The sequence below is a fragment of the Ochotona princeps genome, chromosome 20 (genome assembly GCF_030435755.1).
Source record: "Ochotona princeps isolate mOchPri1 chromosome 20, mOchPri1.hap1, whole genome shotgun sequence".
NCBI lineage: Eukaryota > Metazoa > Chordata > Mammalia > Lagomorpha > Ochotonidae > Ochotona > Ochotona princeps.
Genome location: NC_080851.1, coordinates 19,989,089 through 20,014,772, shown reverse-complemented (window position 1 = coordinate 20,014,772; position 25,684 = coordinate 19,989,089). Strand labels below are relative to the sequence as shown.

Genomic DNA, 25,684 nt, shown 5'->3' with positions numbered 1-25,684 from the left:
CCATTGAGCCTATCAGGCAGAAATGTCACATAGAAGACTTGAAAGGGATAAAAATGATACTTCTTATATAACAGTGCAGAACCAAAGGGATACAACATCATGCCATCAATACCATACACCAGTTGTGTGGAAAAAGATGTCTACTTTATTCAATTCATTTCAGAATTAGAGTGTGCAAAAAATAATTATAGGTAGGCAAAAAGCATAGCAGTGAAAAATATGTATTTTTAGCAAAATTAATCAAACCTTCTTGATATTATCAGTACATGAGTATACAATAAGAATCGATACGCATTTAATTGGGCATGCACACAAAATTTTAAATGATAAGGATCAATGAAAAATTAACTTAAAATCCACCATTCCAATACAGTGCTTATTCAATGACAATAATCTCTTTCAAAGGCCTTTTGTCTTAAAGACAAAAGGGTCCTTGTTTTAGAAAGGCATCTTAATTAACTGTTGGGATAGAGAAAGCTGAGTGAATTTCTCCGGCTCCTCTAGAGGGAGGAGTAGGAAGCAATCAGAACTTGGGCATTGTCTACTGATACTTTACCAAGGGAATCAGAGACTCAAAGAAAAGAGCTAGAGAAATATTTTAGTTGGGACAGAGTCTACCTAAAATGTTATTAAAGATAGACCAGCAGCACACAGCAGCACACAGCCCTCTCCCAAGTCAGCAGAGGTGGCAAATTCTACCTACCTGGGTCAGGGAGGGGTTTCCCACAACACCTCATTGGCAGTGCCCAACAGACACAAACTGGCCTAAAGTTGCCTAGCAAGTTGGCAGCATCTCACGTCAGCCCCGGTCCCTTAACCTACACGGCCCAGGACTCAACACCATACCACACATGGCCTTGTCTAGACCCAGTCCCGAGCCAAAGGAAGCTCATAAGACATGGTGCCCTCCCTGTCCAGGGACCTGTCCCTGCCCACAGGTTGTGGACTGCCAGACCCTAACAGGAGCCACCACCATCCCATCCATTCAGCTGGGCCCTCTGATCAGGGCTTGTGCCCTAGGCGTGATGATTGGTGGGGTGAGCCCTGCTTGCACGGGACTGTCACTGTGGATTCCAAAATGGTGTAACTGAGATACGGTGAATAAATGACAAATAAAGCAAACTTAAAAAAAAAAAAACAAGGACAGACATAGTTGATATGCTAACTGAGGCAGAAATAATCAATAGCATGTGGGATAGTGAATATGCATTTGAGTTCACATATTTGGTTAGTTGTTTTTTGATCTTTTAAAGACCATTTTAGATTCTCAGCAACACTGAGCACAGAGGACAGAATTTCCACACATACATAGCCACTCTCTCCATCAACCACACCCATTATAATTAATGAGCCTATATTGGTACATCATTATTCCATAAAGTTCAGAGTTGACATGAGAGCCTACTCTTAAGTGTTGTACCTTCTATAGATTTTAACCATGTGAAAGGACACGAGGCCACCATTATACATCATACACTGTCATTTCACTGCCCTGGAAATCCTCTGTGCTGCTGCCGTTCCTCCTGTCTCTCAATGCCATTGCACCTTTACTATCGCCACAGTTTTATCTGTTCAGAAGGTCACAGAGTCAGACTCTGTGTTTTTACTTTTTGCACTTCTTTCTTTGACATAATACTAGTTTCCGTTTGCTCCTGTATCTTTTCTTTTTTTTTTTTTTTAAAGACTTTATTATTGGAAAGCCGGATATACAGAGAGGAGGAAAGACAGAGAGGAAGATCTTCCATCCGATGTTTCACTCCCCAGTGAGCAGCAACGGGCCGGTGCGCGCGACCCGATGCCGGGAACCAGGAACCTCTTCCAGGTCTCCCACGCGGGTGCAGGGTCCCAAAGCTTTGGGCCATCCTCGACTGTTTTCCCAGGCCACAAGCAGGGAGCTGGATGGGAAGTGGAGCTTCTGGGACTAGAACCGGCGCCCATATGGGATCCTGGGGCTTTCAAGGTGAGGACTTTTAGCCACTAGGTCACGCCGCTGGGCCCGCTCCTGTATCTTTTCATGGCTTGACATAAGGCTATTTATTTTTCTTTTTTTTTTTTTGAAGCATCCATACACCTCATTTTATTCACTGAAGAATAACATGACTACTTCCATATTTTTTGCAGTTATGAATAAAATTGTTGCAAATATCAGGACATAAACTTTTTAATGTACATATAACTTTTCAGTTCATTTGGGTAAATACCAAGGAGTGTGATAGTTGGATTATAGAATAAATGTCTTTTTCATTTTGTAGAAGACTGCCCAACTGTCTTTCAAAGTGCTTGTCCCCTCTGGTACTCTCCCCAGTAGTGAATGAGAGATTCCCGTGTTCTATAGTTTCATCAGCATTTGGTGTCATCACTCTTGTAGATTTGGACCACAGTAATAGGTACATATTAATATGTGTTTCTCATGATATGGAATGTCCTTATATCTTGAATCAGGTGCCTATAAGCCCTTTGACTCAATTTTAACAGGATCATTAGTTTTGTTATTTTTTTTTTACAAGTTTTGCTTATATCAAGGGCAGAGAGTGAGACAGAGAGAGTTCCCATCTGCTGGTTTACTCCCACATTTCTGCAATGCCTTGGATTGGGCCCAATCTAAGGTTGGGAGCCTGGAAATGGGTGGCAGGATCCCAATTTCTTCAGCTTTCCATCTTGCTGCATTATTAGCACGTTAGAATCAAGAACCAAAGTTCAGAATTAACGCTAGCTACTCTGACATGGGAAACAAAATTTTGAAATTTTCATTCTGTGGATCCTGTCTTTATCAGAGCAAAAAAAAAAAATCATTTTAACGAAGTCTAGCCTCATGATTCTTTTCTTTTAAAAAAATTTTTTTTGGTTGAGACACCACACACACACACATACACAGATTTACATTCTGCTGATTTACTCCCCAAATGTCTGCAATATCCAGGCCTGAGCCACCTCAAATACAAAAACTGCAAACTGAATTTAGATCTCTTGGATGTGTGTCGTGGCGTGGATTAAAGTACTTGAGTCATCATCTGCTGCCTTCAAGATTGTGCCTTAGCAGGAAAGTGGACTGAAAAAGATGTATCAGTGTCATGAACCAGGCACTCTGATGTGGGATGCGTGCATCCCATGTGTAACTGACCAGCTGTGTCAAACACCCATCCACAGTATTTTCTTTTCTGGATCATACTTTCACTGTAGCCTTTGAAAAGTCATCACCAAGTTCATAGACATATTGATATTTTCCTGAGTTATCTTTGAGGATTTCATGCATTTTTGTTTTATATTTACACCTGTGATTCTTTTTGAGTTAATCTTTGAGAAGGGAGTGAAATCTGACTATATTTTTTAATGTGAAAAGCCACTTGTTCTGGCACTACTTGTTGAGATACTCTCAAGCTCAGAAATGGCTGCCTCAGGCATGTCTGGATTCCTAATTAGCCCCTCAAAGGCATTCTTCATTCCTGTGACAATATTTTTTATCTCCAGCACTTCTTTTTGGTTCTTTGGATTTCCATCTGTCAACTCGTACTGCCCATCTGTTCTTGCACACAGGCTACTGGCTGCATTAGAGCCCTTGGCATATTAATCAGAGTTGTTTACGTTCCTGATCTGATCTTTCTAAATAATTTTCATATTTGAGTCTGATTGTAATGTTTGCTGTCTTCTCTCCAAAGTGTCCATATTGTCATTTAGTATGTTTGGTGATTTTGTCTTGAAGCAGGAAACACTACACTGGGTGAAAAAGGAACCACTGTGGATAGGCCTGCTGTGATAAGGTGGTAAGCTGTGGCAAAGGGAAAGCATTCTTACGACTAGACCTCAGTCTCTTAGTGAAGCTGCGCTCTTGGCTACTGAACTTTACACAGGGTTCTCAGCTGGTTTCCTCCACTCTTACATGAGACAAGATACAATTAGCCTTCCACAGTTAGAAATGGCTAGAATTGGCTTTTCCCCCATCTCCTAACTTGATAAAACACCAGCAGGTTAGGCTCTGAATAAATAGCTATGCTTAAGGCAGAATTTATTAAGAATAACAGCATGGTCTGGTGCATTTTAAAATGATTTCTCTTCCCTTCTCCCTACTAGAAGCCCCAGTGAATTTTCTCCACTATTTACTGTGAGAATCCCTTAAGATTCTGGAGGTAAAAATTCACAAAAATGTTAGGGCCTCCCTAGCACTGGATATGTCTCAGAGTTTTCGATTTGCAAACTTGTCCTTTAGTAAGATCAATAAGCTTATGCACTGTTTTCAAAAACAATTCAGGCTACCCTCCTGATGTCCTGTAAGATAAGCTAAATTCCTTAAATCTCTCAAATTGTGCCATATTGATATGCTGGACTTCTCAGGAGGGTAAAGCCTGGCACAGTCGAATTGCTCAATGTCTCTCTCAAAGTCTTGAGTTTATAAAATGTGTTCGAAGTTCATTCGCTGAGATTCATAACTCCTGTAGTGGGATAAGGTGTTCTTGTGGGAAGAGGATAGCTCATTGTCCTTATCATGTATATTTTACCCAAAGAGCTACTTATTTCAGTGTTTGAGATCAATGCAAAGTTGCCTAACACCTTGGTTATTGATGTTCTGAGTGAATGGATGCAGTGAAGTGAGAAGTAGACTCAACAGGAGCCACAGGACTCACAAGGAGAACTCTGCCAAATGGAATTCAGAGCAAAGAGTTGTGCAGGAAATTACACATTTTAGAAAACTTTTGCAATATCTGAGAAGACATTGATTCATCACGGTTGGCTTGAACACTTGGAGTTATTCTATTTGATTGTGAACTATAAGCTTGACCTCAGAATGCCGGAATACTTGGCTACCAGCAGGTTACATATCACAAACATGACAGCCAAAACTACAATAGCAACAGGAATAGCACCCTAGAAGGACAAACACTGGCTTGATTTGTTGTAAGACTCTGTTCTATAGCTTTTTATTTTCTCCCTAACTGGAATACATTGTAGTGATTCAGGCTCGCGTATCTGGGCCCCGTTGTGCCTTCTTAAATATATTCTTTCAATGGTTTCTGAGTTTGTCAAAGCCTCTCTTGCTGCCAATTTCTCTTACTGCTTTTATTCCCATTACTGTCCTTATTCATGCTCAAGCAGGTTAAATGCTGGCACTTAGCTGCTCTGCCTAAGGCCCAGAGGCAGGGCAATGGCCCTCAGAGGCTGTCTCAGGGCACAGGATATGGACACACGTGAAAAATGCCCTAGAAGGGCAAAGAACAACTGGTGCTGCAGTTGGTGATAACATTCCAAAACAGTTCAGACCAGGTTTAAGAGAGGAAGGAGTTTAGACTGACTACTCTCTATCAATCCTCAGACATGTGCAGACTTCTTTAGTTCATTGGACTTTGTACTTCTTTTCTCAGAGCCTGCGTTCCCAATTCCCTAAATTATCAATGTCTCCATTTCAGTTCTGTGTGACTCCTTTCCTTATTTCCCTTTGAGTTCTTTTCACTCTAAATCCTTTAGCATGCATACAAAAACTGACCTTGTATATAAGACAGGGAAATATGTCAGACATTTCTATCAGTTAGCTGATACACATATTTGTAGAAATATCTACCAGTGTCCTTGTCAAACAGACTTATAATTATTTATCCAGATTTCATTATCTCTTATATATTTCATTCCCACTGTTAAGAGATAATAGAGAACAGATAAAAGGACTTATATGGTTGCATATTGTTAATTTTACCTGCAAATCAAATGATTCTGCTATTGGGAAAGTGATGCAAGGGATAGAGGCAGTCTCGGTTCTTTTCTCAGACAAAAGGAAAACTTTCATGTGGGTAATTATGGTGAGCAAAGCAAGACTTTTCACAGACAGAAACCACTTGTCGCAGCATCAAGACCAGATGGGAACTGATTTCCAAGAGAGGAAAACCCAAAGAAATGCTCTAAGTGGTGTTCTTTCAAGCACAAGCCTGGTGGGCAGAATAAGAGTTAATATCAGCAAGCAGGTGGGACAGAATCCATCAGAAGGCCAGAATTGTAATCCTGTCCAGTTTGCTGAGAATTAAAAAAAAAAAAAGCCTTCAGAAGGGTGTGGCAGCTAACTTCTTTCTAATTTCATGGTAAAATTAGAAACTCAGAAGAATGGGTCGGCATTTTTGACTCACTAAAAGCAGACAGAAGAAACTCCCCCTTTTATCTTTCCAACAGGGAAGTGACCCTAACTCCTGTTAGCCCATCTGCCACAATCCTTTAAGGTAACACAGAGTGAAAGCAGACCCTGGGGGCTTGCTGCTGTGAAATCTGAAATTCTGCCCTTGAGAGACCTTTGCCAGGAAGGAAGCTGCTCATAGCAGAGGAAAGGTACAATGACCTAACCGCCTGGGCAGATGGACACAGGAAACTGTCCCTCATCCTGGGTGATGGTAGTCACTGATAGTTCATAGTGAACTTTATCAAATGGGAACACAGAGTAGATCTCATCAGGTATCTGATTCCAATGTATGATAATTATCCTTCCTCCTCAACCAATCATCTGATGTAAATTCTGTGCTTAGAAGGTCACCTGACTCACCCTCCGTTTAAAAGGAACCAACCAACTGGAGGATTAACAATTGACTGACTTCATTAATACTAGATATGAACTCTGAAGAGTTCATAAGATAATTCATAACAGGCTGGTTACAAAGTTGTGGGGGATGCTTTCCCTAGGTCTAAAATGTCAAAGTGGTTGCAGAAGCTGGAAAGAGAAAGTAATGTAGAGAGCTGCTCTGAAAGAAGCTCAAACCCTTATGCGAGAAGCTCAAACCTTTTACAGGCAGTGCTGCATTAGATAAACCTGTTGAATAAATACAAGCCCACTCGTCTCCATTGCCCCTCCACTTGCTTTGTATGAATTACCTGGAAGACAAAAGGCAAAGGAGCCTGTGGGTCAGCTTCTCTGGGCAGAGCTCAGAGGGAAGACACATGGAAACCCTGCAGGTAGACGACCTCCCTCCCCTATTCTCAAGTGTAAAAACGAGTTCTTGAGTCAGTGTGATAGCCTAGTAGTGGCTAAATCCTGACCTTGCATGTGCCATGATCCCATATGGGTGCTGGTTTGTGTCCTAGCTGCTCCACTTCCCATTCATTTCCCTGCTTGTGGCCTGACAAAGCAGTAGAGGACGGCCCAAAGTCTTGGAATCCTGCACCTGCGTGGGTTAGCTCTCTCGCTTCTCTCTCTCTGCTCTCTGCCTTCTCTCTCTTCCCGTGGCCAGGTCTTCCTCTTCTCTGTTCTCTCCCTTCCCTGTGGCCACCTCTCCCACTGCAATATAGACATTCTGTGTGACTCGCTGTGTCTGGCATTTTGGGCTAATGTTAAAAATTCCTAACAGAAATAATTTCTTTTTTTTTTAAGATTTATTTATTTTTATTATAAAGTCAGATATACAGAGAGGAAAGACAGAGAGGAAGATCTTCCGTCCAATGATTCACTCCCCAAGTGAGTGCAACGGCCGGTGCTGCACCGATCTGAAGCCGGGAATCAGGAACCTCTTCCAGGTTTCCCACACGGGTGCAGGGTCCCAATGCTCTGGGCTGTCCTCGACTGCTTTCCCAGGCCACAAGCAGGGAGCTGGATGGGAAGTGGAGCTTCCGGGATTAGAACCAGTTCCCATATGGGATTCCGGGGCGTTCAAGGCGAGGACTTTAGCTGCTAAGCCATGCCGCCGGGCCCCCAGAAATAATTTCTAAAGCAAAAGGGAAAGGCAGGACAAAAATTGTTGCTCAGATAGGATCTGAACACCTATTGTCATAAACATAAACTGGCACACCTTAAAGAATAGGGAACAAAAACATTTTTCAGAAATCAATGCCCTATTGAAAAATCTCATTCAAAAGAATTGAAATTGCTGAAACATGGCAAAGAACATTAGAGTCAGACTGATAAAAACAAGCAATTACATGAAAATAGAAGAAAAAATGAATTAGCAGGAAAATGATACTTGTGGAGCAGCATAGAAGAGGAGAAACATACACTCTGGTATCATCCAAAAAGCTATTATTTCAGGTACAACACAAGAACTAGAGGTGATAAAAATGTGTCATATTGGGAATTTTTGTTAAGTAGTACAGTTTATATTCTTTGCCATCAAAAGCTGTGGCAAGATAGATGTTAATCTGCTTCCCTATAGCAATCATCTTACTATTTATAAGCATCCCACAACATCTTGTTGTGAACCTCCAAATTATACCATAAAACTTGAAAAAGAAGAAAATTAAAAGAACAAGAAAACAATTGTAGCTTGACAATTTTTTTATTCTAGTACTTTAAAGATGTTTCACTATCTTCTCACTTAAACTCTGATATAAAATCTATTGAAATCCTTATCTTTGACCCTCGGCAGATAACGTATTATTTTCTCCTTCTACTTTAAAGCTTTCATTTTTATCCTTGGTTTTGAGGAAATAGGTTTGGGTGTGCCTTGGTGTAATTTTCCTCCTGTTTCTTGTTTTGAGGCTCATTGAGCTCTGGTACCCACGAGTGTATAACTTTCATAACATTTGGAAAAGTGAGGTCATTAGTTCTTGAGAAAGGTCTCCTTACCCCTAGCCTCTGTTTCCTTTATGTTCATTGTAATCTTTGTTAATTTTTTGCTTCTACTAACATTGGACTTATTTATTTCATTTTTTCTAGTGCTGCAAGGTATCAAATTGGGATTTTAATCTCAGATCTTTATTTCATATTTACTAAATTCATTTAAAATGCATTTGACATGCAGAGGAACCAAGAAAGACATAAGGAGAGAGAGAGGGAGGGAGAGAGAGAGAGACAGAGAGAGAGAGAGAGAGAAAGAGAGAGAAAGAGAGCTGATCCATTGGTTCACTCCCCAAATATCTGCAATAGTCAGGCCTGGATGAGGCTAAAACCAGGAGCTCAAATTCTTGATCTTGCTTGTGAATGACAAGGACCCGAATGCTTAGGCCACACACTCTGCCTCCTCGTGTCCACAATAGCAGGAAGCTGGAATGGAAAGCAGAGCATTGAACTTGGGCCTTTCAATATTCAATGCAGTTGTCCCAAGTGTTTTAATGGCTATTCCAAACACATGCAATAAGATCCGTTTTATTTTTCAATGTATGTGCAGGTAATATTCCATTTACTGCACTGATGCTTTTCCTAGTTTTTAAAAGTTTGTGTTTTTCTATTTGACTTGGGATCATATGCTTTGTTATGTCTTCACCTTCACTAACCAGTATTTCTGCAGTGTTCATTTGCCAGTAATTTCATCCTCTATTTTCCTTTTGAGACAGTATTCATCTTTAGAATTGATTTGAGGCCCTGCATGATAGCCTAGTGGATAAATCCTTGCCTTGATCTTCCAGGATTCCAAATGGGCACTTGTTCATGTCTTGCCTGTTTCACTTCCCATCCAATTCCCTGCTTTTGGCCTGGGAAAGCAGTTGAGGAGGACCCAAAGCCTTGGGACCCTACACCTGTGTGGGAGACCTAGACGAAGCTCCTGGTTCCTGGCTTTGGATCAGCTCAGCACTGGCCGTTGTGGCCACTTCAGGAGGGAAGCAGTGGACAGAAGATCTTTCTGTTTCTCCTTCTCTCTGTAACTCTGTCTTTCCAATAAAAATAAATAAATCTTAAAAGAATTTTACTTGAGTCTTGTCTATATCCTTAGTATCCACTCTTTATTGTTGAATGTATGGAATGAAATTGCGATTAATATTTGAACCTTCTGATTTTGTTATTCTGATCTCTAGGTCAGTTCTGGATCTGTTCTTATTGAGTGATCTTTTCCCCCTTCTTATATGTGTCAGATTTTCCTGCTTCACCTTCAGTATAAATTTTGAATCCTCTCTCATACTTTTATAAATTTTACCTGGCTGGAGGGTGGATGTTTTGTGTTTTGATTCATGTTTATGGGTTGTCTTCTTTGTAGTTTAATACATTCCTGGTTTTTTTTAAGATTTGCTAGGCAAATGTGGAGCCTATTTGTTCCTCATATTCAGTCAAAATATTCTTGAGGACTCTCTTCCTAGTATCCCATCCATTAGGGTCCTCAGTTTGTCAGTTGGGAACCTGAACCATTCCCCAAAAAATCAGTCACTGCTGAACTCCTCAGGCTCTTCTTTCCCCACACTAATCAACTCTCAGCTGAACAACGGCGCTGTAGAGAAGACAGTGCAAACTCCGGAAAGGACTGTAATTCTCCACTATTTTGCTTTCTCCATTCTGTTTTCTGTTACTCTCTTCTGCAAATTCTAGCTTGTTGTCCTCCTCACTCAATCCTTCTTGGTTAGGCCTGGCTTTTCCCTTCTTAGGTAAGAAAGTGGAAATCTTAACTAGGTCATAAGCAGGGACAAACACAGAGCTCACCTCATTTGCTTTCCATCTCTCAATTATTTGTGTTCCAATTTGCCCATTTAATTCCTGAAAGCCACGGATACACTTATTTTTGTCACATTTTTGTTATTTAGATAATAGGGTAAATCTAATCCCTATTATTATGTTCTGGCCAGAACCCATAGGAATTTAATATATCACACACATGCCATAGATATTCATGACCTTCTGTTTTATTCTGTGGGCTGAGCAATTTGTCTCAGATGACATAATGATGTTAAGATGATCCAAATACAGATGCTGTAATCAAATTTTGTTTTTCTCACTTAGTAACTAATCAATGAATCATCAGTGTGAAAGAATATGGGCATCTATCAACTGAAAACATTCCAGGCATGTAATGCTCCCTTCCCCATACCCAACCACAATTCCTCAGCACTTTCTCCTCCATCTTCATTTTATTCTTAATGTTGATAGCTTTCTGAAGAGATACTTTCAAAAGTTTCAAGTGGGATAGAATTTCACATAGAAACAGTAATGAAAATATTTGAAACTTGCATCTCCACATGATAATAATTATTGAATTTCACCATAAAGTAGACATTATTCTAAGTCTTTTCACATTTTAAATTATTAAACCATGCTGAAAGCCATTAAATAACTTCTATTTTAGTTTCCAGTAAAGACTTTGGAGTTCAGAGACATAAAGGAACTGGCCTACGGCCAGAGAGTCTCCTAATATCTAATACCTTTTCATGCAGAGTTCACAGAAAATCTGTGCATGTGTGGGATGAGAAGATTAGTTAGAGTCTTTAGTAAAATAAGTTTTATTTGTTCACAAATCATTGGTCATACAGAATGATGTTGACTCAAGCCAAATGCTGCCAGCTAAAAGAACATTGGCACTGTGATTTGTACTTTCGGCACTCATTATGGCTGTGAATCATAATGACTATGGCTTAATAGCCAGTAATGGAAATTAAGTCTTATTCCATCTTGTATTCCTAAAACTGCTGAAGTCATGGTCTTCCCTCCAAATCAGCTCCTTTTTTTTTATTTCTCATTCATGTTAATAAAAAAGCACATTATTGTGTTGCAGTTGCTTGATATGGTAAGAGTGATTATATTTAGGTGGAATTGTTGCCAAAGGCAATGAGGTCTTGTAGTGGGGGAGAGATAATGGATTTGATCTCAACTCTATCAAGGATAATGAGAATTTGCAGCTAAGATGCAGAACAGATAAGAAAACACTAAGGCAAGAGGGACTCTTGTTATACAGATTCAGCAGAATTCTTGCTGAAAGCAAGCTAGGCAGGTAGTTTGCACATCTTGGGACAGTTATCCATAACACAGCAAAGGGTGTGACCAAACAAGTAAGTGCTTGGAGAAAGTGATTTTCCACTGGAAGCATAAAAATATCTATGATATGGAATACTACTCAGCCATTAAAAAGAATCAGATTCTATCATTTACAACAAAATGGTCCCAACTAGAGACCATCAGACTCTGTAAAATAAGCCAGTCCCCAAAGGAGAACTAGCACTTGTTCTCTCTGATATAAGTAAGGTAATCTTCACACAAAATAAAAGATCAATAGATACAGGTAAACTTGCATGTACAAGTAGTCATCTGGAGGAACTGTAAAATGAAGACTATCATATCTAGAAGTGAAGATACATTGCAGTATGAATTTCTACTCCAGAATCAAAGGTGCACTCTCAATGAAACTGTTAAATACACCTTGAAAATAGGATGCTGGACTCTGCCATTGTCCATACCTACAATGTCAGGATACATTTAAATAGCAGAATCATGGGCTTATGACTGTTTTTTGAAGGATGATATTATTGTAATAATATAAGGGAAGTCAGTAGAGAGAGAAGCTGGGGAGGGAAGGTGAAATCCATTAGCTTATGGAACTGTATCATTTATAAAATAAATAAATTCTTAAAACAGAAAATATCTACAGAGGAAGTGAAGTTCATGAGGATAATCAAAATAGTACCACAAAAAAAAAAAAAAAACCAAGAAATGAAGGAGTGACGTGGTAATGTAGTAATTTTCACAGGATGAGGTAATGTTAAGGCAGTATTGTTAATTTTCCAGATGACAGAGCATGGTCAAGTAAAGGAACACATGAGCAAAATAAAAGTAATAACTCTTATGTGGATTGAGCAATCAAGATGTTGGGACTGATGACAAGAGTGACTGGAAATGTCACTTGAGAAGAGAATGTAAAGATAGAAACAGAGAAATAGGGAATCAGAGTTTTTCCTGTGAGCTTCTACTTGAAGGACAGAAAGAGAACAGACACTTACCAAAGGATATGTGAATGTCTAAACTCTGGAGAGCAGAAAATTGAACAAGCAGAAGATAGGGACAGGTGGAGAAAATGAACTGAGATGAAAGGGATACCTCTTCCATTATGACCAAAAGAAAAATGCATGTCTTCTCTATTTTATTTTTCTCCATTTTGTTTATTTGAAAACCTTACGCTACCCATGACTTTTTTGTCATCTTCACACAAATTGCTTCTATTAAAATAACTCAGGATTCTTATATTCCAGAAGGTCACTATATGAGAATCTATAATGTACATGAAATGCAAAAGAAAACACAAATAATTAAGGTATTCAGTTTATGCACCCATAAATAGTTCCCGATAGCACATCTTCTTTGCAATTGTTGTGCAAGCAAAAATATATCTGATATCAATGGAAAGAAACATACACACCTCAGTTTTATTTAGAACTTTGCCTATTTAAGATTCTGTCATATTTATTCTAGAATGTATTTACATATTCTTTAATGTTATGCAACCATATGTGGTATTTCTATTTCATATGTAGTTCATCAGAGAAGACTTTACTAACCTTTCACCTTTAAAAATTTTAAGTATTTGAAGAAAGAGGGTGGGTATCTTGGACACAGACACTATTCTGAATTCACACTTATTAACAGTGAAGGCCTTTATTCAAAGAAAACAAAGATCCCTCTCCTAGAAATATCTTCCAAGATGAAACTGTACTCTGGTTGTTTGGGGAATTCCATTTTCAGATCCTGGCTCTAATAAAATCCTACATTTTTGATATACAAGACAATTTTTTTCTTGAAAAAATGAGATGATTAAGCCACCACAGATAATACTGTGATTGAAGAGTAATTCAGGAAAGAAAAAAAAGTTGATTATAGTATAGACAATACTATCAAAAGTAATATCAAATTTGGCTGAAAGCACAAAACACAGTCTGGAATCCATGATGCCTATGACAGAGAGGATGGTGCTATTCATGTGAAAGAAGAGTCAAAGTGCCCCTTTGGGATGGGGTGGTCATGGAGAGAATGCTCCTGCTACTCACAGTTGGTGTGTGACACATCATGTTGGAATCTCAGGAGTTTCTGGAAATAGGTCGCTACATCCAAGCCAAGGAGACTCCCACATGGGAGCTTTGGGGCTCTTTTGAGAAAGGGAGGAAGAGTGAGTGAGGAACTGTCAGAAGTGACAGTGATTTCCCCTGTAATGTGGGGAGCAAGCATTTCCTTACTTGTAATCTCGTTAGTTTCCTAAATTTTCCTACAGCATATGTATTCTAGCTGTATCTTCAGGCTACTAGGAAGCTCTTCCCATTTTTATCTGAAGTCGTTAAATCTGAGGAAAGCTGAGCTGGAAGACCACCTGGGTAGGTGTGGATCCCACAGTGCCAGCCATCTTCCAAGCAAGAAGTGTAAAACTGTAGGCAACAGGAAAAAAAATGCTGAGCCCTGGGTGTGAGCTCAGATGTCTTCTTATCTTTGTCACTGAGCATTAGCATCAATTCTCTGACTGAATTTATATCACACAGCTCATTAACTGCTTTCCCATCAAAAAGCAGAAAATCTCTCTGGAAGGATAGTGAGTTGTATAGAAAAAATAAGACCAGGTAGTATGAGAATGTTTCTGAAAACATACCTGTTAGCTTTCAAAAGGGTTCTACTCATAGACTAAGACAGCTTGTTAAAGTAGCAAGGAAAACCAGATGAAATGAAAACTGATCTGTGTTGTCAAAATAACTAAAGACTATTTGGAAAAGACTTCAAGGGCAACTGGATAAAACTTAGCAGGGTAGGGACTGTGGTACAGAGGTTAAGCCTTGATTCAGCTACTGTCACCCATGTGGGAGAACCAGATGGAGTTCTTGACTCGTGGCTTTGGCTCTGCCCAGTCCTGGTTCTTGCAGCTTTGGTGGGCAAACCAGCAGATAAAAGTCTCTCTCTCACACACAAGTTATCTTTCCATCTCTCTCTGGTACTTGACTTTTCAAATAAATAAATAGGAAGAAAATGCAAAAAATTATGGAGAGTGGGAGTCTGATTCCTCGCTCCTTAACTCTGAGCTGAACTTGGCAACTTCACCAGAAAAAAAGCAACAAATGTGATTTTGGGATGATGAAGAGCAAAGCAGAAGCCTTGAGACTCTTCGAAGATCCCTTTAAAACAGCTCCTTTTGTCAGGTGTGGGCTTGGCAGTTTGTCTTATTTACTAGATTGCCTTTCCTGTTCTTGTTCTGTTCATTGTTTTTGCTCTGTTTGCAGAAGCTTTTTAGGTTGTTTTGTTTGTGTGTAGTTGAACTTGTCATATTTGCTTATTTGTTTTTGTTATTAAATTCAGAAAAATCATTGCCAAGATCAATATCATGATGCTTTCCTCCTGGATTTCTTCTAGAAATTTTTATAGTTTTAAGTCTTTATATTTAAGTCATTAATCTATTTTGAGTTAACATTTCATAAGGTGCTATATTAAAGGTCATTTGTGTGTGTGTGTGTGCGCATGCATTTCTTTATTCATACAAATATCTATCACCTGACAAAAAATAAAGGTGCTGGATTTTTACTGGCTTGACTTATCTATACATGGCTACCACATGAATGCATTTCAACAACTAGATTGGGGAAACAGCAAACATTTGGTGCTTTCCTAGTGGGAGCCTCCCTAATATTTTGAATTCTTATGTAGTACTTACCTTACATTGCAAACAATTCTTCCCTAACATTTTTTATTGTGTAAATTTATTTCAGATTATTAGCCAGTGGTGTTTTCCAACCTGCTTGTATCAGTTCATGAGAACTGACTGCTAAATTTTTAGGAATTAGGCAATCACAGCCATTTTAAAAAAATAAATGACATAAAATGTAAAATAATATTTTGTACAAAGACAATAGCACTTGAATCTGAACTCAAAAGTGAACATTCTTCATTTTTAACTGCATTTGACTCTTGTTTGCCACTGAGACTATTTACATATGTTTATATTCAGGGGACAACACTTTATTGCACCTCTCTTTTGTTCTGTGATATGTTGAAATTGAAATTGACCATGTAGGGGCACTTATACAACAGAAATCTGCAAATGCTACAAATCAGGGCTTATTTATTGTTCCATTGTTAATACAGATTAAACTTAAAACCGTTTCGTGTCTTGTTATTATACTCTAAATAGCACAGAAACAAAGAAATCCCCAAAACAAAGAAATATTATTCAAGTGTTTGCAAACTATTATCTGATTCAGCAAGAAATTTTTCTTCATGTCATTGATGAATGTGTAAAATTCCAACACACATTTCCATTGTTTCAGTTTATTTAACTCATTAACAACATTCCAATGGGAGCTTTAAGTGCTCACTGATGACACAAGCAACTTCTTTGCTGAATAGGTAAGAACATTTATTCATATTTTGAATTGGAAAAATTATGAATAAATCACAACTATAAATTGATTACTTACCTGAGTTTGGCAAGACTCAATAAAAACACTTTATAAAAAAATAATTGGTTATATGAAATATATGTGTATTTTATAATTTGTCACTTGTATTTGACACACCATTTATATCTGTTGAAGTTATGCTTTATTGTATAGGTTTTTTTTTTTTCTTAGAGAACTGGTTGTTACATTTATCAGCATACCATTAGCTATAGATCTCAAATGGCAACAGCTAGTTCTTCACTGTTCCAAACTTGCCTTTCTTATTTAGTAAATGCAGAAAAAAATACATTGAAGGGTAGAAAATAATATCTGATTGCCTTACAAATTGGTGCCTGAGGGGTTGCAGAAGGATGGCTAGCACTTTGGGTTATTACAGCTCTGACTCTCTGAGCCAGGAGGCAAAACAGGATGCTCAAAGCCTCCTTCTGATTCATTTCAGGTCATCCAATTTGCTCATATTTAGAAATTGCACAGAATTATTTTCTCAATCCAGACTCATTCATCTTGCAGCTCCCAAGAGGTTGCAGTGTAATAGGATTTTTCAGCATGAGTTTTTAATATGCCTTTTCATTTTTTTCACTGCCTTAATTTAGTATTTGATGGGAAAAGAGAGCATTTACTCCGTATTATTATTCAGGTGAATTTTTTTTTAGATTGGATTCAGAATCCAACTTTTTTTTATCTAAAAGAGGAGAAACATAAAAAGTTCTATAAAGTTCTCCTCTGTAGAACACTATTGTGCTTCTATCTACAGCTGAAGTTACCAACTTCAAGTCTCTAAATACCACTTAGTTTCCTAATAGTCTATTTACTTATCTGAACCAGATTGCTTGAATTTAAAAAGTGGAGTTTTGTTTTGCCTCATGAAAGAGTTCATATATGTTTAGAATATTTTCTATTCCCCAGTAGGAAACCTTTAGCTAATTCTTGAATTTTTATGTTCAAATGCTAATGATTGCTATCAGAGAGAACTTTATATGCAAGAGAGTAAAGTAAACATAATTCTGTAACCCAGGTCTTCTTCTGTGGATCCTGAGAACACACAAATAAAATATCTGGACACTGATAAACCTATGCCCCAAAGAAAGAAATTGAACATACCACATAGTGTTCAAAGCCCAGTAAGAAGAGGCTGATGGAAAAGGAAACATCTTTAGTGAATCTTGAAACACAATGTCAAATACGCACAAGGGACAAAACAATCACAGCCTCTCTAAAAGTACCATCACTTGTAGTCTTTGGCATTTAGAACACAAACTCTCAAGTGTTACAGTATGAATACATTTTCTTACACGCAGTGTTTTCAGAGTGCATTTGTCCTGATAATCATGTGCAAGCTGAAATCAAAGCCCTTCGTTGTTTACATTTTAAAATCTCAATTTTCAAGTATTTGCATACAAGGCCCATTTGTGAAAGGGGACTAGAAACTCCTGTCTCCACCTCCCAGTGGCTTAGAGAAAGCAGCATTGATACATGGAATTCCATGTGGCTAAAGTATTACTAGTGAGTTAAAACAAAACTCTCTCCCCTCATAGCTGATTCTGAACAATACCTCTGGTCACCAAAATATTCAGTTTTTCTGCAGCAACCAGTTCTCCAGACTAGACAGGTATGCTTTAACTCCACTGTGTCACCGATAGCCTCAGTGACCACAGACCCCACAGGGTAGGATCTCAGTGTCACGTGATTTCCTGCACCTCAAATGCAGTTACTACTATTGCCAATTACTCACGTGTTCGTCCCAGGTAGTTACAAATCGGGAGTTCCAACGGCCCATCCTCAGGTCCAATAATTTGTCATGTTCCTAAAATTTAAGGAAACATTTACTTAAGACTGTGGATTTGTGATACAGAATATGAGAAAGGCTACAGGTATAAAGATAAATGAAGAAACCCAGGAGATTCTGGTCCCATGGCTTTGGGGTACAGTGCCTTCTTGGCCCAAAGGTATGTTCCCCAACTTGAAAAGTCTATGAATTTCATACATTAGGAGTTCTCATGGAGGCGTCATCATTTAGATATGACAGACTTGTCATCTGGCTTCCAACACCATGTCTCTGGATAATGAAGAAGAGAAGCTGAGGGTTCCAATCCTCTAATCATGATCTGGCTGTGATCAGTCCCACTCCTACCCACATCTGCAGGCTATCTAGGAAAACAGCTAACGTTGCTTCATGATAACAAAAGATTTTTCTATTATCCAAGAAATTCCAAGGAATTTAGTAGTGCTTTTTCAGGAAATGGGATAAAAGACAAAATAACACAATGGAACATAATTCCAGCATGTCCATCACTTTGGAAACTATAAGGATTTAAGGACCTCTGTGCAGAGAATCTAAGATGTGTTGTGTTTATCATAAAGGCACAGCAAGTTGCTCCCTTTCCAGGACTGTACCATCCATTGATAGTTCCATTCTCTATGTGAAATAATACGATAAGGCTTGGCATTAATATACAACTGACCTAGTACCTAGATATAGGAGGAGTCAGGCAGCAGTATGTAGGGTAGGTACAAGAGCTCTTACGTGCTAAAAAGCCATCCCTGATAAAGATGTGCCCCAGTCAAAATTACAAATACCAATAGCCAAGTAATCATTATTAAGGAGAGTCAGATGACCCAAAAAGGAAAGGACTTGTGTCCCAAGTACAATGGAAAGTAGAACAAGCTAAAAGGTATGTTTATGCAAGTGTAGAAAATAGTTTTCATATGAAAAGAACAGGATGACATGTTTTTTTTTAAATAAAAAGTCAAGTTTACAAAAACAATGGTCTTGCAGGCCTGTGCCAGATTGGAAATGGCAGGACAACTAAATGCAATGTGTGATTCTCCACTGGATCCTGGATGAGAGAGAAGGCTATTGCTAAGAACATTGCAAAGGTTTATTTAAAGACCATAGAACAATCCTTGATTATATCAGTGTCAATTTCCTGGTTTCCATGATAATTTCACTGGGGTTAGGGAAGATCTTTGGAGAGGGTGTGGGAGTTTTCTGTATTATATTTTGCAACTTTTTTGGTTAAGCCTAAAAAGATTTCTACACAGAAAGTAAGTCAATTGATTAATTAACTAATTAATTAATCCAGGAGACATGTTAGAGAGTTATTCTGAGACTGGAATTCAAAGCAGATCCTTTTGCAATCTTAGCAATGAACATCACGTGCTGTAAAGTGTGACCAGACAGGAGAGGACTTGTCTAAACTTGGAATGCTCATCCTGAAAACTAAGGTTGCTGATGGGAAGAACCAAGACAGGGTTATCAGAGAGGGTTCCCAGAAGGCTGCTGAAGCAGGGGAGGACTCCTATACAGGTGGAAGTAGGACGTGGTTGTCTCTTCAGTATGGTGGATGAAGAAGTGGAGGATGTCAAGTGCCAGTCGTTCATGCGTGCATTGACCCATTGTACCTTCTGGTTGTGGCATGAGTGTTGAGACAAGTCCATGGAGAGTGCCAGCCAGGGTTCTCAGGTGAAGATGTTCGTGTCCTTGGCTTTCCCTGTCAGGCCCAACATTCCTCTTCCTTTTGCTTTAACTGGACTAGAGTAGAGAGGATGCTCTCCAGAACCCAACTGGCCTCAGCCCCCAGCCTTGGCCCTGTCTGTCGCCAAGGCACAGGGTTTTGCAGACTCACCCCACAATGGCTACTGACCTTAGCCAGGGAGCTCATTTAGAGCCTTATGGCTTGTTCAAGCCTCCTTTTTTTTAAACATCCAGAACCTGCACCTGGACATCTTTTGTGGCCATTCCTTTGCTTGATTCTAATATCCGCTGTCAGTCCAAATTATCCAGGACATGACTGAATGGAAGTTCTATCCTCACTAATTTAAGACCTCTTCACAATTTGTGTTGTGCTTCAGAACACATCAGTGGCCTTATTCTAAAAATTAAATATCTCTGGGTTGGGCAGATCCCAATAGGTATTCAGGAGTGTATTCACTGCAAATTAATATGCATGCAATGAAAACAGGAAATGCTGTGGAAAACTTTGGGAAAACACAGTTCTTTTAATAAGAGTATAACTCCTAACGTTCTTATCTTGCTTCAGGATGACTGAGATCTAAGCTACTGTGACAACATTTTGCATGGAGTCTGGAATGCTGGGCTCTGTCTGTGATGTCATCTGCTCTCTCATCCAACAGCTAGCAAATGGAAATGTCTACCGTGTATGAAGATGCCTACTTCAAGCATAAAGAAACAATAATTTACAATTCTTCCTGAACTTTTTTGTACTTCTTTTCTCACACTAGAGTAGATCAATGACAAGCAAAAAGCGAGAAGTTCAGTTACAGGTGAGCATGGCACAGCAACACTTCTGACTCTAGTGTTGGCCAGGTACTTGATAACTTTGACAGGCCCTCCCTTTTTACAGGTAGTCATCAATAGCCAGAGCCTGTGGGATGAGATGCTACAGAACAAAGGTCTGACAGGTATGGGACCCTCTCCATCTGGACTTTTAGGGTATGGGCCTCTCTGCAGGGTGCGGATCCCCATTTGGAATGTGAAATCCTGCCATCCTTGATATTACCCCTGGCCCAGCATTGAAATAAGTGACAATGGCAGAATCTTTTGACTCTGTACCTGCCTAAAATTATCATCTTCTAGTGATCGATGTTTACCAAGCCTGGTGTGGACCTTGCAAAGCAATGCAAACTTTGTTCCGAAAACTGAAAAATGAGCTGAATGAAGAGGATATTCTGCACTTTGTTGTTGTAAGGGTTTCCTTTTTGTTAAATTATTATTCTCTTCTTACTTTACAGTATTGTCTTAACTTAGAAAAAATAAGTTGATTTTTCACAATAGATGATGCCTTTGGGTAGTTCTGCATATTTACTTGGTCTAAATCTGAAAACGAATGTGATTTTCAAAAACACCATTTCTATGATGGAGAGGCTGTTTATTATGGTTGTGAATATTGGAAAAGGGTAAGAAATGGTTATCTGTTGACCCACTTCTTTCCACATGACACCCATTTGCTGTGTGTCCCTTAGAACAACAGCTGCAGAAACTGTTTACTGAGTCTTATCATAGCATAGCACCCTGAGCATTTATTTACCTAGTTACCAAATTTCCCATGGCAATGATTTTTTTCCCTGTCACTTCATTACCACTCAGATGGAACAGGGTGAACTCAAATAATTTGACTTATTTATACTGATTATTCAATTTATCCATGGCAAATTACCAATTGTCTGATGTGGTAGCCACTCAGCATGTAGCTATGCAGTACAAGAAATGTGTTTAGTTCCAAAGAGGAACTGAATTTTTAATTTACAAATTCAAACACTAAACAGCTATTTTAAAGCTTTTAAAGTTTGGGAAAATGTGGGGAGATAAATCTACTTTTTAGCTGCCAATTTGGCTAAGTATTATTAAAAGCCAACCACTTCTGGTGAAAATTTAGTATCCAAATTAAGATATACTGTATACTATAAATGGGAAATACAAGCTAGATTTTAGATTTAATGGTGATGGTCAAGAATATGGACTATTCCAACAATAATTTTTGCATAGTTCACATGTCAACAAAATATCCTGGGACAAGGAATATGTATTATTACATTATCACTGTCTATTTCTTTTCAGTCTTTTTAATTCATTATATTTAATTCATTATATTTGAAAAGCAGAGAGACCGAGATAAACAGAAAGAGCTATTTGGTTTTTTTGCCATTCACCCCCAAATGCCTACAATAGCTGGGGAAAGACCAGGTCAAAACTGAGAGCCAGGAACTGCTACCAAGTGGTTAACAGAAATATAATTACCCAAGCCATCACCTGTATGTTGGGCACAAGCTGGTGTCAAAACCAAAGGAAGCTGGATTGAACTAGGCACTTTTGAATGCTTTTTGTGTTGGATGAAGCACTGTTACCCACGCCTAGCCCTCTTTTAGGTTTCAAATGTGGGTAGAGGGAAATTACAAGATGGAACTAACTCATAAAATGTTTCTATTGGACAGAAGCACACTCAGACCTGCGAGGCCTGAGATGCAGAAACAGGTACTGATTTACATCTTGCTCCTTGTCTAGGAAACACAGTATCTACTACAGCAGTGCAAGGTCAACACATGGCATTTCCTCCAGGATCCACCCCTTCCATGGCCCCTCGCAACCCAGAGTGTGGGATGAGCTTGCTTCCCGACCTTAACTTATGCTTCTCATCCAGCCCCTTCCACAGGCAAATTATAGGAAGCCTTTTCCTCAACTTAAGGCAATGGTTAGCAATCTAACATGTAAGAAACTTTGAATTATACAGTATGTAGCCTTTTCAGACTGGCTCCTTTTACTTCACTAACATGTATTTAATTTTCAGAGGTGAATTTCCATTACTCGACAGCTCAGTTCTTTTTAGAGCCGAATAACCCGTTGTTGGCAGGTACCATAGTTTATGAAGAACATCTGAAGAACATCTTGGCTCTTTCTGAGTTTTGATTACTTTGAAGAGAGTGGCTGTAAGCAACCTGGACTTCTAAACATCTGCCCACAGAGTTTCTGTTTGAATATGCTTTGGTAGATGCTAAGGAAGTTGCCTACTGGCTCACATGGGAAAACTATGTCCCATTTTACGAGAGCCTGTCTAACCATCATTTGAAATGGCTGCCTCAGTTTGCATGTCCATTGCCAACAGAGAACTCCTGTTGCTCCACATCCTTGCCAGTATTTGGAATTGCCAGTGATCTAAATCTTGGTCATTTTAATTGGCGGTGCCTCATTGTTGCTTTAAATTGCATTTCCCTGATGACAAATGATGTGAAGCATTTTTACATGTATATTTTTCCCATCTGAATATATTTTCTACTAAGGTGTCTGTTGAGATCTTTGGCTCATTTTTTAGTCATGTTTTTTTTTACACATTTGGGTAACAGTCTTTATTAACTAGACTTAGCCTTTCGCAAATATTTTCTCTAAATATATACTTCCTTTTCATTCCCTTGGCTTCACATGTTTTCAAAAAACAAAATTCTGTAACAACCTTCTTCATTCCGGAAAATCAGGACTACCTGAAAGCAGCTAGCAGGTATTCTGGACTTCAGTGTTGGCAGGAAGGAAAATCCAAGTTCAATGAGCATAAAATAGGGCCTGAAGTGGATTGCCATGCACACTTGGCAAGGAGCTGATGCAAGAGACTGTAAACAATATCAGACGTGTCTACCAGCTGGCAGATGTGCTGTGGAGAAGCAAGAGTCAGAAAATGTTTGTGAATCCTGGGGGTTGGCATTAGAGAAGTTTCTCTGAATGAAACAGGAATACAAATCCATAGGCTGGATTTGTTCCTGGAGTTCATGGAGAAGACCAAGGTAGGACAAGAAAATAGAGACAATGGAGAAAGACAAACGTCAAGGAAACTCCCTTCCTCTCTGGGCAGGCTAACTAGAAGCTCACCTGATAGGCAATCTGGGAGGAAACTTGGGGTAAGATAAGGAGAGGAAGGGACCTTTTGGACAAGCCAGAAGTGAACCTGATGAGGTCAAAATTGATGAAATCCATGTTGTTTATACGGCCTGTGTGCAGGTTCTAGTAACTGTGGAGGGAGAACTGATCGTGTATTTATCGGGCCCCATTTCTGCACAATTCAGAACAGCTCTAAGAAAAGAGGACTCGTTGTATTAGAGATGCTGCAGGCCTTCATGGTGCTTGTTAGAGGCCTAAGGCTGGGTCCATTCAGCAGTGCCCGGCTGTGCAGAATTCCATAGCCTGCTCCAGGAATGTTAGTTCCATTCCTGTATTGATTTCACTGAGAAGTAACCATAGTGTGGTCTTTCCACAATATGCCACACCTATAATATTAGCATGCAGTGAATTTACGGGCAAAAACATCGTGTGCAGGGTTCCTCTTCTGTTTTCGTTCTCCCAGCAACAGTGCATTCACATAGATTAATGCTGGTTTTTTTTTTTTAAGATTTTTATTATTATTGGAAAGCCGGATATACAGAGAGGAGGAGAGACAGAGAGGAAGATCTTCCATCCGATGTTTCACTCCCCATGTGAGCCGCAACGGGCCGGTGCGCGCAGATCCGACGCTGGGAACCTGGAACCTCTTCCAGGTCTCCCACACGGGTGCAGGGTCCAAAGGTTTGGGCCGTCCTCGACTGCTTTCCCAGGCCACAAGCAGGGAGCTGGATGGGAAGTGGAGCTTCCAGGATTAGAACCTGTGCCCATATGGGATCCTGGGGCTTTCAAGGCGAGGACTTTAGCCGCTAGGTCACGCTGCCCGGCCCAATGCTGGTTTTTTTGAAAAGCGAAGAATCACCTCTGAAGGCCCACTGTGAGCAACAACTTACAGGCGCCCTCTGCTGGACGTTGAAGAAGGTATCCTGAACTTTGAAGCCCGAAAAGAAAACCTATGAGACTGTTAACTAATTAAAATTGCCTTGAGTTACTTAGAACAATTTTTTTCAGCTTTATGCCTTTTCAAATGGCTAAAGTAGTAGGACTGGGTTTTGGCACAGCAAGTTAAGCTGCCAGTGATGACACTGGCATCTCTTATCAGGGTGCAGTTTTGAAAACTGGCTTCTCTGCTTCTGATACAGCTTGCAAAATTCATGCATTGAAATTGTTATCAGCGTTGTGATGGTCTCTGGAAGTGGTTCTTTGGAAGGTAATCAGGATAAGATCAATGTCATTATTGGATGAGGAAGACATGATCTCCAAGTGAAGACTTTCCCAGGAAAAACCTAACTGCTGTCTCACTCCTCTCAGCCGGCCGCTGCCAGATGTGTGAGGAATGAATGGTTGTTGTTAAGTCACAGACTGAGAGTCCAGTTTAGGGAAGGCCCTCCATATCCATCTCGCCCTGATAATTGGAATCAGGGAGAGTACATGAATGTTAACACAGAACACAAAGTGCAGTTCTCTTTAGTCAATTTTGGAATTTGTATGAAAAGTTAAAAAACTTGAAACATAAAAATCAAAGACTTTAAGATGTGACTACTGGGGCAGTGTTGTAGTGCAGTGGGCTAAGCCGCAGCTTGCAATGTCCACATCCCTTGTCCGAATACCAGTTTAAGTCCCAGTTACTCTGCTTCCAATCCAGCTCCCTGCTAATGTGTTCGAGCCGGCAGTGCAACATGGACCAAGTGCTTGGAACCCTGACTCTCATGTTGGAGACCAAGATGGAATTTCTGGCTGCTGATTGCAGCCCAGTCCATACTTGTCCCTTGTGGTCATTGGGGGCGTAGATCAGCAGGTGGAAAAATTCTCTGTCTTCTCTATGTCACTCCACATTTCAAATAAATAAATAGGTAGATAAACCTTCAAAAATAATAAGATGTAACTACCACTTCATTTAAAAAGCTTGTTTTTACACACAACCCCCCGGTGGACATGAGGGAGGACAGAGATACAAAGGGAGACACAGACCCTGCCGTTTCTGAACATGCTGCTGTCCTTTGAATGGAGGGAGTCAGAGCGCTCTACCTCTGTTGTGGGAACGTTGCAGGGGACAAAGGATGTCCCAAGAGAGGAGTGGTAAAACTGCTGTGGAGAGTAGGAGGTGCTGTGCAGCTGAACAGACTCAGACAGACGCCTTGGGGGGAAGAGCTCACTTGGAAAGGGAAAGGCAACCCCAGGCCATGGGGGAGGAGGAGACAATGAGAAGAGTCTGGCTAGATAGAGGTTGGAGGCCAGAAAGGGGAAGGCCCAGAGGTAAGGTGGAGGATGAATGACTCAGGGCTT

The 25,684-nt window shown here is 39.7% G+C and overlaps 2 protein-coding genes across 3 annotated transcripts in view; one reads left to right on the top strand and one right to left on the bottom strand.

Moving 5' to 3' along the window:
* Positions 1-17,536: 17,536 nt before the first annotated feature.
* SFRP4 (secreted frizzled related protein 4) overlaps positions 17,537-25,684 on the bottom strand; it is a 50,207-nt gene continuing 42,059 nt past the window's right edge. The window contains exon 7 of the mRNA XM_058678029.1: positions 17,537-17,821. Within this exon, the coding sequence (XP_058534012.1) occupies positions 17,797-17,821 (25 nt within the window). The 3' untranslated portion in view covers positions 17,537-17,796. The remainder of the gene's footprint in view (positions 17,822-25,684) is intronic.
* Positions 20,025-25,684, top strand: part of NME8 (NME/NM23 family member 8) — a 28,121-nt gene continuing 22,461 nt past the window's right edge. For both annotated transcript variants that reach the window (XM_058678028.1, XM_058678027.1), the window contains exons 1-3: positions 20,025-20,301; positions 20,382-20,439; positions 20,615-20,721. In XM_058678028.1, coding sequence (XP_058534011.1) covers positions 20,269-20,301; positions 20,382-20,439; positions 20,615-20,721 — 198 coding nt within the window. In that variant the 5' untranslated portion in view covers positions 20,025-20,268. The remainder of the gene's footprint in view (positions 20,302-20,381; positions 20,440-20,614; positions 20,722-25,684) is intronic.